We start from the raw sequence: 19,968 nt of genomic DNA, 5'->3' as shown, positions 1-19,968 counted from the left end.
TACTTGCAAAACCAGTCTTCAGCAACTCCAGCTCCAGAGACCAGGATGAAAGGTTGGCACAAGGAAGATGTGTCCTTAGTTGAAGAGGACTAGCAGGGAATACTTAGGCAAACTGGAAAACTGGACACGCATTAAGTTCATGGACCCTGATGACAGGTATTGTTATGAGCTCACAGACAATAACCTTTGAATACTCATAGGAGAAGTGCCCAAAGGCTGGATGAAAGCAAATGCCACTCCTATCTTCAAGTTGAGGAAAGAAAAGGATCCAGGCAACTACAGTGCAGTCACCCTCACATCAATTAGGTGACTGAGCAACAGATACGGGAAATGATTTCCAGGCACATGAAGGACAAGAAAATCATCAGGAGTAGTCAACATGGATTCCTTAATGGGAAGTCATGTTTAACTAAATGCATAAACTTTCATGAGAAAATAAGTATCTAGCTAGATAGATGATGGGAAAGCAGTGGATAGAGTCTACCTTGACTTCAAGAACGTTTTTTAAAACATTATCATGGATGAAGCAATGAGGGGGATTGCAAACTGGCTGAGCAACCAATCCTAGAGAGTGGTAAGTGAGGGAACAAAGTGCTGTTGGAGGCCACTAACAATGCACCCTAGGTGATACTGAGTCCAATTTAGTTCAAAATCCTGGAGCACCTCTCATAAAGGAAAGGCTGTGAGACCTGGAACCATGGAGAAGAGAAGGTTCAGGGCAATCACCTTATCAATGTGTACAAATAACCAAAGGGAGAATGTAAAATGCCCTGTGACAGGGCAAGAGGTAATGGGCACACAGAAAGTTCCCTCTGAACATCAGGGAATATTTTTACTGTGAGGTTGACCAAGCACTGGCATGAGACACCCAGTGACATTGTGGAGTTCCCATTCTTGGAGCTATTCAAAAGCTCTCTGGACTTGGTCCTGGGCAACCAGCTCTGAATAAACCTGCTTGAGCAGGGGGGTTGGACCAAATGACCTCTCGAGGTCCCTTTCAACCTCAACTATTATGAGACTGTATGATGTGCTGAGATTTTCTTAAAAGAGGAAAGACACTTCACCACATTTCCTCTCTTTTTATTATTATTTCTTCGAAAAATAGCATAACAACATACTTTCAAGTGAAATTTGATACAAGAAATCTATCAAAACTAGCTTAGACACACACAAATTTCAAAGAAACATTTCAGCACTTCTACAAAGTGACAGCATTTTTCAGCTAGTTTCATGAGTACTAGTTCTAGCAGACAAGAAAGTCTTGTTTTCTTAATTTCAGCAGCAGAACTGACTAACTCTACTGCTTCAGAGAAGGTTATAGGTGTGCATCTATACTATAAAAAAAGGAGTCATGGAGCAAAGAATAGAGAGAAGGCAATTCAACTACAAACTCAAAAAATTTGAACACTTAACTCTAACAGAAATGTTCTTGTCTAGTTTTACTATAACTTTTAAAAGTACTCATGTACCATCAAAATTTCCTCATTTCATCTCTACATAAACTATAGTAGCCAACAGCAGCCACTGCTACTGTTAACACAGAAACAGAGAATAAAAACATGAAGTACACAGGCCTTCTCAATAGTGGGTGGCTGCAAGCACTGGAAAGCCGAGCAATCACTGCCCCAGAAATCCCCAAGCCAGCTCTAAGAGACTTAAAAGCAGTTAAGATGGTAGTTAGGCACAGTTCTGTCAACTGGTATCATTAGATTGTATTACCTAACAAAATATTTGGCTCCAGTTTGGGGATTGTTACCCACATATAGCAGGGTGTGTACACATACAGAGCCCTCCCTTCCAGAGTGAACTTTTTTATCCACAGATGTTACTCAGGCTTCCCTTTTTGTTCATGATCTATGACACCACCACATTTTTTATGCCTTAAGGACTTCAATGAGGTCCCCATCCCTACCCAAAGCTCATTCTATTGCCAAGCCCACTTGGAATTTTATGAAACAAGAAAGAAATGCACCCTAAGATCTGCCTAAATTTCAAGAAACATTAAAACTACCATAAAGTCAGGTGAGTCTTAAATACAATAGAAAATGTTCAGTAATTTTGGTTCAGCATCTGTTACTGATTACCACATAAACCTATTTGGAAAAACTAAGTAGAGATTTAAAATGATAAAAATTAAGTACATTCAGAGCAGTTTTGTACAGAACAAACTCGTTTAATCTTGAAAGCACCATGAAGTGACACTATGTATTAGCAAGCAGGAGAAACAAGAGCAGTGTGTGACTTTACCATGTAAACTACACCATGAATACCACTAAGGTAGATTTATACTGCAAGCTTGAGCACAGCACAGAGGTACTCAAACTGACTCAGGTATTTTTTGCTCTGCATGCAATGTAGACATACCCTCTATGTCTGAATAGATCTCATTGTGAATTAACAGAGCTCTGCAGTACAGTATTTAGGCCCTCATTCTGCATCATCAAAGTCAACAGTCTTTTTCCATTAACTTCAGAAAGTGCAGGGTCAGGCTTGTAATCACAAACATACTTCTACTAACAAAACATTTGCTTCTAACATAAAACTGTGTCAGTTCAAACACAAGTTTTGAGAGCATGCAGATTGCTTACAAATGCTTAAAAAGACTGGTTCAGAATCTTTCTTATATACACACACAAGTCCATCTGTCACAGACAGTCAATGTAACTCTGAATCATGAGCTTGCTCTAGTTTTTGGTAGTGTCCTGCACACTTCTGATAATTAAAAAATAAAAATAAAAAAATAGTTGCCACGATGAATTTCCGACCATTCCAATTTCCATATGGATATGATCTTTTCTTGCTGCATCCAGTATGTGAAGTTTCACGGTTGCTTCTCAAATGCAAATACCAAGTAAATACCTAAAAAAGAAAATGGGAGTATTTAAAGTTTCAGCTTCCTTGGCAACTCAATTAAGTTTTCAAAATGTTACCAGGTTGATATTCTGTCCAAATCTGTTAGCAGATTACTGAAATTATAATATGGTTTCCCAATGAGTAACTCTAGCATTCAAGTCCAGGACAGTTTTACTTGTTTTCATAATAGAGTAGAGAATGCACAAAAGCAAAATATTTTAAGTACTGCAGATATGGTTAAGGCAACACTAACTTGAGTTAATGATATTACTGAAATGTGAATGGAATTCAATTCGTAGATTACTATGTCAATCTACATACAATTAACATTCACTAGTGCACAAAAAGTCATATGCAAGTAAGTTAAGACTCCTTCATACACACAGTAATGGACAATGAGGGGTGAAATTATCAATTTCACTCTTAACTGAAAAGCAAATAAACTCAGGATTCATATTATTAATTTCACTTTTAAAAATTTTGATGAACAAAGAAGAATTATGGCATTTTCTCAAGTCCAGAACAGTATGATTCTAGTAATGGATACTCATACAGTCCACACCAGCAGCCTTGGTAAACTCTTACTTGGCATATAATCAATGCCAGCTATGTTGTATGTTTTTATTCTCCACACAAGACAGATACATTAAACCAATTACTTCAGGTCATGAATCTACTAAACATTTATGGATTTCCACTTGAACTCAACTTTTATTTTAATGGATGAGGTGCCAAAGCTACACTGCAAATCTTCCAAGACAGGCCTATCAGACATTCCTCGGTAACAAAGCAAACTTCCATCTAATGAGCAAGCTGTGCTCTATCAGAAGCTCTGTATTCCAAATTCCTTTGAAAAATGAGACTGCTTAGGGAACACAGTAATCCTTGAACTTCTAAAGGTATAAAAAGTTCCTCTCAATTTGACTAATAGTTCACATAATACTTCCGTGTTGCTGGAATTAATGCCTTCCTTATGATTCATACCCTCTAACAATCAATAATAATTTAAGAAAGCAGACTGAAGACTTTTCACTTGTGAATTAAACAGCATGTTTGCTTTGCTTTGAAACCACTAAAACAACAATAATAATGATCTGCAAAAATGCAAATCCTTGTTGGCTGCCCTTACACAGAATCAAGTAACAATCTCTCTAGGAATCCATTTTTATCCTTAGAACTCTCAGTCCCTTATAACACAGTTTTATTGAATTTGACATCAGAAAAATCAACATCAAGTTTTCCATGGCACATGCTTACAAAATTACAAAACATATTTAACACCTTTGTTGTGTCTGAGGCACTGAATTTTTCTCTTCTCTTTATAAAACATTCAAATACCTCTTCACTATCCATGTTTCAACTGCTTCTTTCTGATACATGTGTCACTGCAGGCAAAGAGTAAAGGTCTGGCCCCTGTCTTCCCCAGAAAGGTTTGTATTACTTTTGGTGAATGTATGTCCCAACTGGAGTTTATTTTCTTGTTGACTGGTAACAGTAAAACATCCAAGCGTACCATACAGAAGTGTAGTATTTAATCCTCTAACATACCTAAATAATCCTTTAACACTGGCATCATTTTTTCGTATGTCTCAAGTAAGACATTTCAAAATTGTTCTAGCCCAAAAATTTGAGTGTTGTAAGATGTAATAAGACCTTGTTAGATTTAAAATTGGTATTTTCGTCCATAACCAACACTTACACACTTTCCATAGTGGTTACTCAGTTAATATTGAGTTTTCAAAATATTACTTACTTGTTGCTTCCCATTCAGATTTACTCAAGGTTCCCTAGAAGGGGACAAAAAAAGCCACAGTGTCAACAAAAATGAGGAAATAATAAAAAACTGATTTAATTCAGAATAATTAATCTTTCACTGACCAACTCTAACCACCCACATTGTTTGGCTGTTTAGAGACAAGAAGAGCATTACTGTAGAACACAGATAGTTTTAACTCAAATAACCATGACAGTAGGGAACACCCCAGATAATGGCACACACCTAAATCACACAGGGATAGGAGAATGGGCCAACAGTCTGTTTGTCTGGATAACTCTGTGTTATGAGTTTAGCTAAGTGTAGGCCTAAATTTAGGTTTTAGATTTCAGAGTAGGCCTGAAATTATCAGCTGGCTTGAACCAGGCTGGGCTACCTGACAGCTGACTGTTACTAGCCAATGGTATTCCACACCATATTCTGACATCATCTCAAAATATAAAACCCAGAGTAGGAGGTGTTTATCAGTTGGCATCATGGCTACAGTCCTGAGAGGAGGCTGCTGCTGTGGAGCTGTCCTGGGCCTTGCTGTTGCTACTGCTGCTTCGCATTTTGTTTTAGTTCAGGGAAGTAGAAACATTTTATTGTTATTCTTTCTCTTTTGCCTTGCTGGGTGTTTTTGGGGTGCTTTATAAATGCAGAGTGATGAAATCTGTTCTCAGTGGGAAGTAGACAATTGTTGTTGTATCTAATTTGCATGTGTGTTACATTATGGTTTTAATTTTCTCCTTTCTCTATAAATATATAAAACTGGTTTAGAGGGGTTTTTTTCTTTCCTCCCTTTTCTTGTGGGGAGGGAAGCTCTAACACTTTGTATTGGCCACTTGGCATTTTGCCAGCTCAACCCAAAACAGATAAATGGTGGAGAATGCAGGCAACAACCAAGGACCTCGGCAAGTGTCCCAGGAGCTTGGCAGGCTTCCCGGGAGCATGGTTATAGAAAGATACCTTCTTATCTGTATGTTTTGGTACATGTAGAATATAAACAATGTTTTCTTGCTGTTGGATGCTTCTTTTACCCCTTTTACTGACTCTCTTTGTGAGTTCAAATAGCTCCAATTGTATCTGCTGTGAACGAACTCACTTCAGGGAGAGGCCTTACAGCCCAAGAGACCAGTCTTTCGCTCCTGCCCCACCCAGACAAAGAGCAAACCCCAAGCATGGGTCATGTGGTGGACTGTGGTCCTTCTTACATGACCAGGGGAAGACAGGAGGAGGTGGGACAGTGAATCTACTTCTGTGCTTGAGGCCTAGTTATGGAAATCAAAACGGAAGAAAGCTGGTAGAAATCCTGCCCACACAGTTGAAGCAGAGAACCCAAAAAAGAGTCAAGAGCAGCAATGAAGCTGCCCTCCCTCTGGCCAGGGGGAGGAGGAGGACAAACGAGTCTATTGGACATTGCGGAACCAGAGGGGTGGCCAAGACTTTACCTTTACACTGACTTACGGGTGATAGCCAGTGCCCTGTGGGAGTGGCTAGACCGATGGAAGAAAACTAACTGAAAGCATGGAGAGGCCCATGTGGGCTGTTGATGTGTGGTGGGACACTGCCGCTTGAGTAGAATCTATGGAGATTCATCATGTGGATGCTCATGTGCCCAAAGGTCGAGCTAATGAGGAACATCACACCTGGACTAGCATAAGGGAGAGCAGTGCAGAGCATGCTGGGTCCATTACCACACATCCATGTGACTTGATCTGGATGAAGCTGCTGTCCAGCCTGAGGCATCAGCACTTGTGCAGCAGTCAAGCCAAGACCCTGTATCACAATGCTGCCACCTTCCCCAGGAACTGCCTGCCTCCACCTAATACTTCCACACAGCCCACACTCTCTCGCAAATAAAGTTTCTAACTCCCAACTCAACTCACACATTCTGAAAAAAGTGTGTCTTCCAGCCTAGAATACCTACTCCCACCTCAGCTGATCTGATGAAATCAGGGCAAGTTCACAAGTAAAAAACTGCTGCCATTTACCTCACCAATTAAGAAACATAAGGCAACAACAACAAGCTGATTTTTTGCTCAGCCCACTGCACCCTCTTCCCACGAGTTCTCAGTGGGGGCATGATTTAACCCATATGCTACCCACTCACTAATCCTCACCAAATGGTTCATCTTTTAAAACAGAACCTGGCAAAAGAGGTCTTTGGCCTGACTTGGCCATTTTCACGTCTTAAGCCTATTTCTTAAAAGAAGCCATTTTTATTTTAAAGTTTTTAGATTTCAAATATTGAATGTAGCTTTTATTTCCTTCTTGAAGCAGGATTTTATATATACAGTAAAAGGACTGCATTCTCAAGAATTCATTGATTAATCAGTGATTAAAAAAGAGAAAAATCCAAGAGGAAAAACTTCAAGGCAACCAGCCCTATGCTGTATCTATGAAAATGAAAAGGATGACTTCCAATATATACGAAGTCATGAAAAAAGTTTTCAACTTTCCCATCAGAGGATTGGAACTCAAGCTTTAAACCAGTAGTGGGGAGGTCCAGAAACATAAGAAAATTCTTCAAATTAGTATTAGTTAGAAAGAACTAGTAAGATGGAGAAATATCTTTTACATCATTACAAATTTCTTAATACCTGCCAAATGAAGTGAATTTGATTCTTTGAGTATGGGATATAGAATAGATGAACTCCTCAGCCCCACAGCTCTACAATTTTTCACATGCAAAGGGCCATTCATACTAATTCTACTGCAGTTGAAATGAAGAAGGCACCACATGTCTGAAAGATTAGGACCTCAGTTTTAGGCACCATTTGCTCTAATGAAGTACAAAGAACTTACCAACGGTAACTTTGCTTTGCCATCTTTGATGAACTCTTTTGCATGATCATAATCATCAGGTTTATCAGAAACGAGCCTGGAATCACCAGCTGCAGAATATGGCTGGAGAACAGAAGAAATATGAGAAAAAACATTAATTGCACAGAAAGATACTTTAATCACATCTGTCATGGGTTTGCCACAACATAATCCAGAACAGAGGTCAGTAATTCTTAAAGATTTTAAATTTAGGTCTCTCCTTTATAGTACCCTCAGGAACAGGTCTGATATTCCCTACTTACCAGAAAATCCAACACCAAGGATTTATAAATTGTTTTATCCTTATGACTCCCAAAGAAGGGAAACAAAATAACTATAAAAATTCTCCTCCAAGTACAGCTCATTATGACCATTACCTAAAAATACCCTTTTTTAGAACAGCAACTAAACAAACACAATATTTTACGCAGAAGTACCAAGAAATGAGCAACTATACCATTTCAAGCGGAACAGTTACTATGCTTCAGTTAACACAGGAGCTGTAACAGAAGTATACAACTAATTCTTCACAACTATGACTTACTTATGAAGTATGCCAGTAACTAATGATCTGTATGCAACAATTCAGTCCGCAATTTTAAGTGGCCACTACTTTAAGATAACTTGCACTTTTCTAAGAAGGAAGCTGGAATGTCCAGCTGTGTCACCATGTTACTGACAGTGTGAGCCCATACACAGCACCAGCACTTTCAGAGTCAAGAAGGACAGTTAAGGTCACTTGCAGCCCATGTGACTCAATTTAGTAAGCCACCAGACAATTGACTTGATAATTTTATGCTGAAGAATTCTGATGTTTGAGGGAGGAGGGAAGAAGAGAGAACTGCAAGTAAAACCAAAGCCTCAGAGGTGGCATGAAAGCTTCTCTGAAGCTACAAAAAGTCATCCATAAGAGGCTGAGGATAAAAAATCAAAAACATTTGGCAAAAACATAAGTTCAATTACAGTTAAGTACCATTTTCTTCTATGAACACAACCTGTCCTTTTATTACTACAAAGACTCCTTTCTGTCTTTTCACTCAATATTACTTTCACGAAGATTCAGCTTTCAGTCTCTCTTTGCTGAAGAAGAAATGGATTACAGTCACCACTGACACCTGGCATGATCCTTGTGCTCCTATTCCTACTTCATAAAAATGAAAACTTGCCACAAAATTGAAATTTTACCTTCCAAACTTAAATCACTCTATTGGGTGCTGGTGGCCATGTGATGGCAGCAGGGGCTGCAGAGTTGGCCTCTGTGAGGACAGACACAGACAGTTCCACCAGTTCCACTAAAGCCACCACAGGGCACGGCTAAGTGAAACTGAGCCTGGGAACAAGCAGTAGGTGGGACAAAGGAATGTTTAGCTTTGCCTGTGTTTCTCACTTTTCTACTACTTTTTCTTGGCAATAAATTAAATTAATCTTCTCCAAGTTTACTGCTTCAGCTGTAAACAGTAATTGCTAAGCAATTTCTTTGAATTTACCTTGACCCACATGTTTTTTCCTATTTTCTCCCCCCCCCATCCTGTTGGGAAAAGGGAACAAGAGAGCAGGTCAGCAGGTGTCTGGCAGCCAGTCAAGGTCAACTCACCACAGTCACACTTTTAGTCACAGGAATTAAATTGTTTCTGTTGGTAGCCCTTAATTAATTGCAAAATGTTCACAATGGCAATTTCAATTATTGTACAAATAATAAACAAGATGTAAAATGCTACTAAAATGAAACAAGTACATTCCAAATTTACCTCCAAGGCCTGCATTCTCCTTAACAGCATTTTATGCTCCTCGTTCTTGATTTTTTCTTCATAGAATTCCCGAAATGTCATTTTGTAGACTAATTTCATACCATGCTTTTTTGCCATTCTGTCAAAATAATAAGCTTAATTAGAGAAGCCCCAAAATTGCTGTAGCTTTATTTTCAAAGCAACAATTTTAAGCCACAGTGACATCTTATGGTATTCAGTAGGATTACACCTTTTTTAGAATTTTTTTTTTAGTGAAGACATTTAGATGAAAAAAGCTGCACTACCACCGCAAACTGTTCTTTAATTTTTTTTTTAAATAAGGACAACAAAAATCTACACAGATGTAATTTACAATCATTTTAATAGAAAAATGTCTCTTCTCCCAAAATGCAGAACAGACAGACTACACTCTTTTCCCTGTAGAATCTGTCATGTCAGATATTAGGAATATATTCAGAGAACTTCTATTAGATTTAGTGCCTTACATCTCAATTATTTGTAGATACTGTGGACATGAATCACTTAAGTTATAGCTGTCAGTGACAGATGCTGGTATTTTCAAAGAGAACTACAAATGAAATGTGTGAAAATACACAGACTTGAAGGGAAAGCTTAATACAGTTTAACAATCCTGAGCTTGAATGGCAGGAGAAACCCCCACATGGAAGCATTGTCTGTAACTCAGGACACAGGCCAGGAAAAGCAAATCTGAGTTCACACAGAAGTAACACCAAAACTTATGCTCACAGATGAAGAAAAAACAAGTCATAGCAAAATCATATGAACATTCAAAGAAAGTTGAAGAAGACAAGAAAGAGGCACCATAATGAAGAGGATATACAACAAAGCTTGCTGAAGTAATAAAAAAGGTAGAAAGAAACCACTCAAAAAGTTAAGATCAAAGAAGAAAACGTTGACAGCAGTAAAGGTTTGCTGACAGATTCAAGATATCAGACATAGACATTTTCATGTGAGATCTAATTTAAGTCTTCACAGTTTCTGACCATAAGACCTTCAAGTACATGCAATGGAGAAATTACAGCTGTGGATGGAAATGCAAGAAACCTCTGCATCTGGAGCAACAGCAAAGAAAAAAACTAAGAACTGCAAAACACAGTAAGAAAATCAAAACATAATTTTCTGCAGGTGTTATGTAATGACACATAAACTAAATAACTGTTTATTATTTTTCATAGCTTTCATAGCATAAATGAATTCAAAACTGAACTTACTCTTCCAGTAATGGAAAGTAAACCAAGAACTCAGGGACATCAACCACTTCTTCCAAGTGGAAATCATACTTGCAGCCAAATAAAGGATAGTCTCCCTTCTTTTCAAATTTTACATTGTACACATCATTCCCAAATGAATTTGTTTCTGAAGCTTCAAGTCTCTTTCTGCAAAATAAGATATAAACATTAATTGACCAGTATTTCATTTAACAGGCAGAGAAAACTACACATAAGAAGCCTGAAAATGCTTCTCCCAGTACTACTACATTCAGTGATCTCTCTAGTTTCTCACCTCCCCTATCTAGTAAGGCAATGAAATAATGGAATGAAATCCTATGCCAGGTTTTAACAGTTTATCATTCCTGCACAATGTAACATGGACCTAAGGGACATAGAAGATTACCCTTTGGCCCAGACACAGAGTACATGGGCAAGACGGGCTTCTTGGAAAGACCACAACACTCTTGACAGTTCTTGCCCAGACTGTGGCCATTTTGCCACTATTTAAGTCACTACAGAAGGCTTAAGTGTATGAAGACCTATTCTCTATACTAGAAGAGTCATGGGTGCAAGAGACAAGGATTAGCATAGATTTACCTGTTTGAGTCAGGTTCATGAGAGACAATTATTTTAGTAGAATCCAAGATTGTTGCAAAAAACTCACTTTTATTTGCTCAAATGTAGCAGAGCACTGCAAGAATAATTACCACTTAACAAGTCTTCACAGACTTTTGAAGGACTAATAGAATACAAAAGTACTTACACAAGTTCAAAGCTATTTGGAGTTGTGCCAATGAAATAACCTCCAGGAGAGAGGTTCCCACAAGCATTTTTAAGCATCATGTCAGCCTGCTCATATGTCTCAAATGAGTAGTGGTAAACAAATTGACAGCTGCAAATATCAAAGCGCATATCTGGATCATTATACTTGGAAGACAAGAGATCCTGAAATAGATTAAAAAGAAACAAAAGCTACAGAAACAAGCATGATTCACTTAAATCTTCCAACTAATACAGTACACCCATAATTCTTTGAAATTTTTCCTTTTAGTGCCCATTCCTTCACAAGTTCACTAAGGACAAGATGAAAAAGGTATGAATAAGAAGTTCTCTGTTACACAGAAAACCACACACTTTTAGGAACAACAAGAATACACAGAACTTCAAAGTTATCATGTCCTCAAATTCTTTTCATGTTGTCAGGTAACACCACTGCACCTAAAAGGCCAAAACCCAAGGTTAGGTACCTAATAGTTTCCAAAAGTACTTTACTGCTGAGGGTTTATAACTGGTCACCATTTAGCTGGAAAAAAATACTGTAATAAAATGAATTTTCAGTTTAATAAGTCTCTGAGAGAATGAGAATTGACTCATTAAACAGATACTTGAGAGAAGGGCTTGTTTTAAATATGATGGTTTGCACAGCCCATCAAGTTGTATTCGTCTGTATTCTCACCTATGTACATACATGTGTCCTTACATACTCCTCCCCACTCCAGATACAGTAACTAAATCTAAAGAACTCAGAACCCTTGAAATTCTTCAGGTTAAATTTTTCAGGTACTTGTGAAAATTTGACCCTGTACTCACCAGTTCTCTGACTCTTCTTCAGGCTTCTTTTATACAATAGTAGTAGCCACACATAAACAATACAGGAGCACACAAGTTCTCCCCAAGGCCCATGATATGCATTCTGTACTTAAATATTTCATACTTAACAGTTCTACCCCAGTTCCTCTTCCCTCACAGACTTACCATCCACCCATTCACTCACTCCCAAACTCCACTAGTTCATGCCACACACTGTCAACGTTCCTTATATGGCAAGATAAAAACAGACTTCACACACCAATAGCAATTTTATCTATTCATTTAATCCTCCTCCACATTTTGAGAAAGACACAAGGAAGTGAGAAACAGGGGTGGGCAGAATTAGACAAGGTGAGAGAATGATATTTTGCAAGATATACACCATTTGTGATAGAGACACAAAGTCAAGGAAATTCATGTGCAAGGATAGACAGAACAAAGCATGCAGCAGAAAATACTAAGTATTTAAGACTGAGCTGTAATAACAACATGAAAATATCCCTTTCTTTCCTGGCCAAGGCTCTCTTCTCTCTACCCTGACTGTAACTGAGCTGAGAGAGACAACATGAACCTGCAACAGACTATTTCTTAGAAGCAGGAAAGACAACCAAGAATTCATCAAACAACCCTTCCACCAAGGCCGAGAACAGGTTCAGCTTTTTCACAGATATGCTGGAACCAGGTAGGTTCTGCCACTCAGTCTGCAATCAGCAGGGCGCTCTCAGCCTGCATTTCTAGGAAGCAAAAGCAGTTCTGGTTACAAAACTGTCTTCTCAGCCTCAGCAATGTATTCACCATTAACTCGCTCTATCATACAAGATCTGAAGATACATATTATAGTAACTAAAATGCAACTAGAAAAGAAAACGGGATAAGCAAAATGTACAAGTCAAATCAGTCCAACACTAAAAACACATTCACCAAGATGGTTTCTGACATTCCATGCTGGCTCACAGAAACTCCAGAGGTAAGAAGTCATTTCACTCCCCTTGCCAAGTAAAAAACACTGAATGCACCAGATTTATTATCTAAAAAAGATATTCAGGCTTCAAGAAAGTTACACTGTACAACTATACAATAGCAGCAAAATGCATCTAACTACATCTTAAGCAACTTCTGGGAACCCATACAGCTGATTCTTCTGGTAGTACAATAGTCTGATCTTAAAAATATATATTCCCAAAATATTATAGCACTACCATCAACTTCCTACACTTGCTTAACAAAAGAACACTAAATCTCTGAAATACTACAAAGCATAGAAACTGTACCTTGGTACTATCTGCTTGTATGAATTCTGCATCAAAAATATGTTCATTATATCGACATCGGGCTTTCATTTCTTCATATCGGTGCTTGCACTGTTGCACAGAAATGTCAGCAATATCTGTGTATGAAAAGACAATTTAAAAAAAAAAAAGAGATGAAAAGGTGTGTGTACACTGCTCTCCAGACAAGAAAGTTGAAATGATTACTGGGACAGAGAAGGTACAATATGGCAGGGAATAAAAAGTCAACCTTCAGTTCCATTAAAACAGTTCATCTCCCAGGGATTCTCATTCTTAGAGTCCTTACAAATACAAAAGGTGTTGAAATGCAAATATTTCTGATATGTTACATTATGGGAATTTTTTTTAAATTCTAAGACTGTTCCTTTCTCAGGAATCGAGTTTCTGACAATATGCAATAAAGTCACATCAGAACTCTTTAAGTAAATGAATTAACTGCATTTGAATACTGCCCACTGAAAAATGTAAGCAAGAACTGCAAAATGTAGAATACACACAATAACTCCCACTGAATTTTATGGAATTCTAGTATCTAACTAAATTTGAAGTTCAGTAATACTTCCTCTGATTAACCCTGGGATCCTTTTTGGGAAAACGGGAAGATGGTATCTTCCTCCCAACATCTAAGCAAATTATTCAAATTAGAATTTTCTAATTAGCTTTCAGCTCTTTCCTCTTGCTATGTCTAAAAATCTTTAGGTGATTGTAACACCCAAGACCATTTTTTATCAGAGCATTGTGGGATTTATTTGTTTTTGAAATGCAACTCCTCTGTATGTGTTTTCAGAACAGTTAAAAATGGTACAAGAGATTAGATGTGGGAGAAAAGGCATAAAATATAAAATGTCAGTCTTTTTCCTGGTGACACATTTTGCCTAAGACAATGTGGCAATTTTGTGTTTCTTGAGCGATACTAGTTTGTATTTAGGAGTTGAACTGGAAGTTAAATACACAGAAAACCAATGATTCTTATATTTTTTCTGGCAATCAAGTTGATGCCTTCAGCTTAAAACACAAAATAAGACTTTTTGATAAAAAATATTCATTGCATTCTTGGGTTTACTGGAAAAAAAAAAGAAATAATAAAATACTGGAAATGTACTTAGTCTTCCCATCCAACACTGATGTACTTTCACTAGAAAGTTATGTCTTCTTACCAGTACAGATGAGTTTTTTAATTCTGCCTTTCTTCCATTTCAGTAAGTCTCCACCTTTGCCACATCCTAGATCCAGAACAGTTATATCATTCTTTTTCTGTCGTACCCGGTCTATAAATTCACCTAGAAAAATATAAAGAGAGAACATATATAGACATCTCTGTATTTCACTTGTATTGCACAAAGAAGCCTAAAGGACCTAAAAGGTTAGAGAATTTGAAAAAAACTCAGAGCTTACATGGTCTATAAAGTCTTCTTAATGTTTAAGTCGAGACTTAAATCTCTAGAATGATGAAAAGAACCACAAACTCCTAAAACTATGGAGAAGATAATGAATATTTTCTGTGCTTAATATGCTCTGCATGTAACATGACTGAAGCTCTGAATTGTTTTCCTGGCTAAGGCAAAACTGCACATGGCTAAACAGATATCCAGTGAATGAGTAGGGAAACGGGGTTCCCTTTCACTACCATTATAATGAAGTCAGGTGTTATTCAAAAGTATGGGAAAGCCAATTAAATGCATCAGCCACAACAACATCGCTTCCCAGTCACTTCACAAAAATGTATGTTGTTTCCCACTCACCCTCCCAGGCCTTGCAGCAACATTAGCTACTTGTTTGCTGCCTTTTTGCCCTACATACACCAGTTTCATTTTCTCTTCTATCTCCACGCTGTCTAGATTCTCTCTGCTCTGACTGATGTTGGCATATTGTGTAAAACATATCAGCATGCTAGCAACTTTTCTTCACAGTAAGAGACATGAAATATGTTTTGATATAACTGCTATAAAGCCACACTGCTGAAACTCCTTATGACAGAAAGGCTTCAACACAGGCTTCAGAAACAGCTTTATATAAATCTAAATATTGCTTCTAACTGCTCTGATACAACACAAGAAAAAGCAGCATGCTGAGACAAATGGTGCCAACATCTCCTGGCACAGATCCCTCTCCATGAACCTGTGTTGCTGTGCCGATAATTCTTTTCTTTGTTGGCAGATATCTGATGGTTTTGTTTCCTCACATAGGAATTAATCTGTGAGCCAGCAGATTTTGCCTTCTAATAAAAACCTGCCGATTCTTAAAGAAGTATATCTTCTAGTTTTTTATCTCTTAAACCACTGACTATGGATAACAGAGAAAGTATTTCTGTGTTTAAATTTCCTGCAGAATTGTTTAACCAAGACCAGAGCATAGACTGCTTTGGCAAAATGCCTAAGGAATTATTTGAGCTAGATTTAAATAAGAACAGCTCAATCAAAGAACAGCTAGATTCTTTATGATTTAAAGTAGTACTTTTGTCTTCAAAAATGTCATGAAGAACAGTTTCCAGTATGAACTTTTTCTACGATTCAAGTCAGTTGATATTTTAAATTTTAGCATACATTTGGCCAACAATACAAAACACTATTACAGAGATTCAAATAAAACAGAGATGTTTTATTGCACTTGAAAAGCTTAGGAAGTATTATGAGACAGTGTCAATCAACATTGGGGAAGGAGACAAAAGTTACATTTTGATACAAAAAGTGGCTACATTTTACTCAAGTCTAGGAGTCAATTAAGGAAGCTTACCAATGAGGACACTCTTTGTCCAGTTATTAAAGTTTCGGAGGTAGAATATGCGAGACTGGCTACGTTTGTCCAATCCAACTTCTTGAAGTTCATTATAATGTGCAGCAACAGCTTGCCCATGACCTATTTGTAACTGTAGAAATGACAGGAATAGACTGAAGCAGTGAATTCTTTTTATTACTTTTTCATTTAACCAAAAGACACACATGTTCACTTCAAGGATTCAAGAAAGCAATCAAGCAATACTATGAAGAGCACTATCATTATAAAGAGATTTCCTGTATCTGTTCCCGTACTCACGTCCTCTAAAAATTTAATCCCTTTCGCAGTTCATCCAGATAATTTCTGATGGATGTTACCCAGCATCTTTCCTTCACAAAAACACTTAACTTTCAGTTCTCTAATATTCTCACCACTCTCAAAGAAACTGTTTCATTCCCCTTAAGCCTGGGACTGATAAAGAGGATTTTCTTTCTTGAGGAACTTTAAGCCTCTTCAAAGAGCTTGTTTCAGAAATTCAGTGTTTCTATCTGACAGAAGTGTATAAACTGCCAATTTAATCAAAATGCCAACTAGCTGATGTCACATAAAGCCCAAAGTGGATGGACCCCACTGCCAGAGCTTTAAACAGACCATGGTAAGAGAATAAGAGGAATCACTTGACAACATATTCCATCTAATGCTTAACAGTTAGCTATAGAAATGTCTCTGATTTAGCCTTAACAAGACAGCTGCAAATAGCCATCAGCAGTAACACCTAGATGCTGGCAGATACATTCAATCACCTGTCTCCACCCTTAAGCTACACAAAACCAGTGTATTTTTTGTTCATCTAAACCTTATCCCACATTATTAAAAAGGTGAAAGGGTTAATAATGTTTCTACCGCAACAAAGGGCACCCTTTATTTTACCATACTGCTCCAGCCATAAATTAACATTCTGGGAAAATTCTGGACAGAGAAACAAAACATTAGGTCAAAAACATTTTCAAATTATACTTAAAACAACCCAAAAGGTCAAAATTAGACTGGATATTAAACCATCAGTTTCTATAAGGTCAAACAGAGTAAAGGACAGAATCTTATAAAACATTACGCTTTTCACCCTTCCAATCAAAAGGGCACATATTTTATGCTACTATGGTAGTTTCAGCCTTAGTTTTAGCTAGGCCTAGATTAGGCCTTAATTTTAGTAAGCCCTGATAGTGCACGTAGATTACCAGGACCAGGTTATCACTGACTTAAGCAACCAAAGAGATGTATCATATCATCTGACATCAAAGCAGGTACAAAAACAACTGAGGCAGGTGCCCGTCTCTTTCCTTCACGGCTACTTGACTAGGAAGGATGTGTGTGTTGTTCTGGGGCCAGGCCTCACTGCTCAAGCTACCTCACAGCTGTTGTTGGTTGAGGAAAGTAAACATTTTATTGCTGGTTTTTCTCCTCTCTTGCTGGGTGTTTCTCCGGAAAAGTCTTTTGGGGTGTTTCTGTGGGTCTGGGTGGTAGAATCTGTTATTACTGGGTGGGCAACTCAGTGTGAAGTTATTGTTGTTTCTTCTTACCTTTGTATATATTGCATTTGGATTTTAATTTTCTCTCTTCTGTCCAAATATAAAAATCTTGCCATTTTAAGTTTTAGTTGGTTTTTTTCTCTCCCTTTCCCTCAGGGTTGGGGGTTCCCTCTGTCATTTGCACTTGGCATTTTGCCTGGTCAGCCCACTACAGCTTCTTTTGTAATCTTGAAAATCTTAAATTTGTCAGCACTTCATTTTGCCAACAAACCAGACTTAAGTTATATAAGAGAGGATGCAGTTTGTAGAGTTTTGTAAACCATACAATACCTTACTGGTGAAATGAAAGGACAAAATTGTCTTCTACAAGAAGCTCCCAAGCACGGGTAACTAATAGACAGCATAACATCCAGGAGATCTCAGTTCAAGATACAGGACTTGGACTAATGCCAGCAAATTCTACACTACACTACCAGATTGCTACCACACAGATGATGGAAGGACAGTCTTACAATTAGACTAAGCATGTGCTGAGACTAACATTCTAATTACCAGCCATCTTTCTCTTCCCTGAAGGCAACATAATTTGTGCACCTGTTATTTTGCTGGGAAGCTACCCACGTACTTAGATATTTGGTGGTTCATGCTGATTCATGTATGTTTAGCATTAACATTTTCAATCTTTTCTTAAGCTAAGGCTTTGATGAAGGGATTTAAAAACAGCTCAAAATAAATGATACTCACTCTTTTCTTAGGAGGTTCATCTTCAGAATCTGAATTCTTCCTCTTTGCTCTGCCTTCCTGACCACCATCAACTTCTTTTTCCTTTTCAGTGGGCTGCACTGTACCTGAAGTGGAACTATCACCTTCACACCCAACACCTGAATCTGACTCTGAAGTACCAGGAATTTTTTCCACTTCTTCAACCAAACTCTTCTCTACTTCCTGTTCTTCTGCCTTGGTCACATCAGCCATTTTTCACTGGTTAGTCTCCTTGTCCACTGATCAGAACAGAAATCTATACAGGGAAAAGAAACAAACCACCAGAGGTTTTCAGTGTTGAATTTCATGTACTTGTGCTTACAATAGCGACTTCTAAACACAGCGCTGGTGTTACAAAAGTATAACATGCTTTTGCCCTAGACAATATATTGACTTCAAATTTGACTTGCTATTTAATAAAGCAAGCATAATAAAATATGTAGAATTTCAAAGTACTCTCATTACAATAAGATCAAACTAAGATAAATCTTTACTCCTCATGTTTGAGTCTTTCCTAGGTATCTTTATTGACTGAACTGCAACATATTATTGGTTTTGAGAGCATAATCTCCTTTCCCTCCCCATAAAAGGTAACCTGCAAATCACTTCATGTTTAGAAACACAAGGTGTCAGGCTGTCTCAAATTAGTAAAGTCCTTATTTAACCTGATACACTTTGAAACTGAAGTCCTCAAATAAAAGATGGAGATGATTTTTTTACAAGCAAATTTTCACATCAGTTGTGGATTTTCCAGTTTGCCAAGAATATCCACTGTGTTCTGAGCTTAATCTGGAGTATTCAGCTGCAACCACATTCCCACATCTCCACTTCACAAATACCCACAGGATTGCAAACCACTGCCACAAAGCTCACTTGGTCCACAGCATATTCCAGCTTTCTTTACACCATCATCAGGAAGAGGGGCACCTCCTTTTTAATAACGGACAGAAGGGGGCAATTTGGCAACTCCTCTCCTGAAACAGTGGCCTAAATCAGCCTAATAAAAACCACGTCGAAAAACGATATCCAAATTCACCTCATCCAAGTTCACCTCTTAATGCCAGAGCACATCTCTTAAGGGGGCCACTACACAGAGAGACCAGAGCAGCTTTCCACAAAACAGATGGCCTCGGGGACTTACAGAAAGAACCTTCCCCCTACGCCGCAGCACCTGACACTTTGCAAAGCAGCAGCACGCCGTGCCTTATCCTCACGCTACTCCACGCAGATGGTTTGAAGGGCTAAACTGTGAAACGATCCGACTGTCGCAATCAGCCGGAAAGCTCAAAATCCCTGGGGCGTGAGGAAGTGGGGGGAAAGGGGGAGGAGAAAAGTGGGGGAGCAGGTCCGCCGGCCTCGGGAGGCGCCCCCTCCTTCTCCTCCCTCCCTCTGTCCCCCCGGAGCCCTCGGGACCTGCTCGGCTCTTCTCGACGCGGCGGCGCCCGACGCTCCCCCGCGGGGCCGAGGGCCCGGGACACGGCGGCGCCGATCCGCCCGGGGCGGGGAGGGAGAGGGAGGGAGAGGGAGGACGGGAAGGAGGAGGGCGGGAGGCCCAGCACTCACCCGTCCCCGCGCTCCGCCATCCCTGTTTGCGGAAGTGCGCGCGGCGGCCACGGGCGTCATGTCCGGGGGATGGAGCAGGGGAAGGAGTGGGCGAACAGGGCGAGGCGC

General features: G+C 38.7%; 1 protein-coding gene across 2 annotated transcripts; it reads right to left on the bottom strand.

Moving 5' to 3' along the window:
- Positions 1–2,734: 2,734 nt before the first annotated feature.
- Positions 2,735–19,957, bottom strand: RNMT (RNA guanine-7 methyltransferase). 2 transcript variants are annotated; one of them, XM_071554869.1, is made up of 11 exons: positions 19,861–19,957; positions 18,280–18,553; positions 16,025–16,157; positions 14,449–14,571; positions 13,274–13,389; positions 11,176–11,357; positions 10,413–10,577; positions 9,181–9,298; positions 7,415–7,516; positions 4,607–4,640; positions 2,735–2,859 (listed from the first exon to the last, which is right to left on the bottom strand). In XM_071554869.1, the coding sequence occupies exons 2-11, from the start codon at positions 18,508–18,510 to the stop codon at positions 2,822–2,824; spliced, it is 1,242 nt and encodes a 413-aa protein (XP_071410970.1). In that variant the 5' UTR covers positions 18,511–18,553; positions 19,861–19,957; the 3' UTR covers positions 2,735–2,821. The 2 variants fall into 2 exon arrangements, with proteins under 2 accessions (XP_071410970.1, XP_071410971.1); XM_071554870.1 differs by lacking the exon at positions 19,861–19,957 and adding an exon at positions 19,439–19,578.
- Positions 19,958–19,968: the final 11 nt, after the last annotated feature.

Source organism: Pithys albifrons, chromosome 4, assembly GCF_047495875.1.
Source record: "Pithys albifrons albifrons isolate INPA30051 chromosome 4, PitAlb_v1, whole genome shotgun sequence".
Classification (NCBI taxonomy): Eukaryota; Metazoa; Chordata; class Aves; order Passeriformes; family Thamnophilidae; genus Pithys; species Pithys albifrons.
This window is presented reverse-complemented; position numbering and strand designations above follow the sequence as displayed.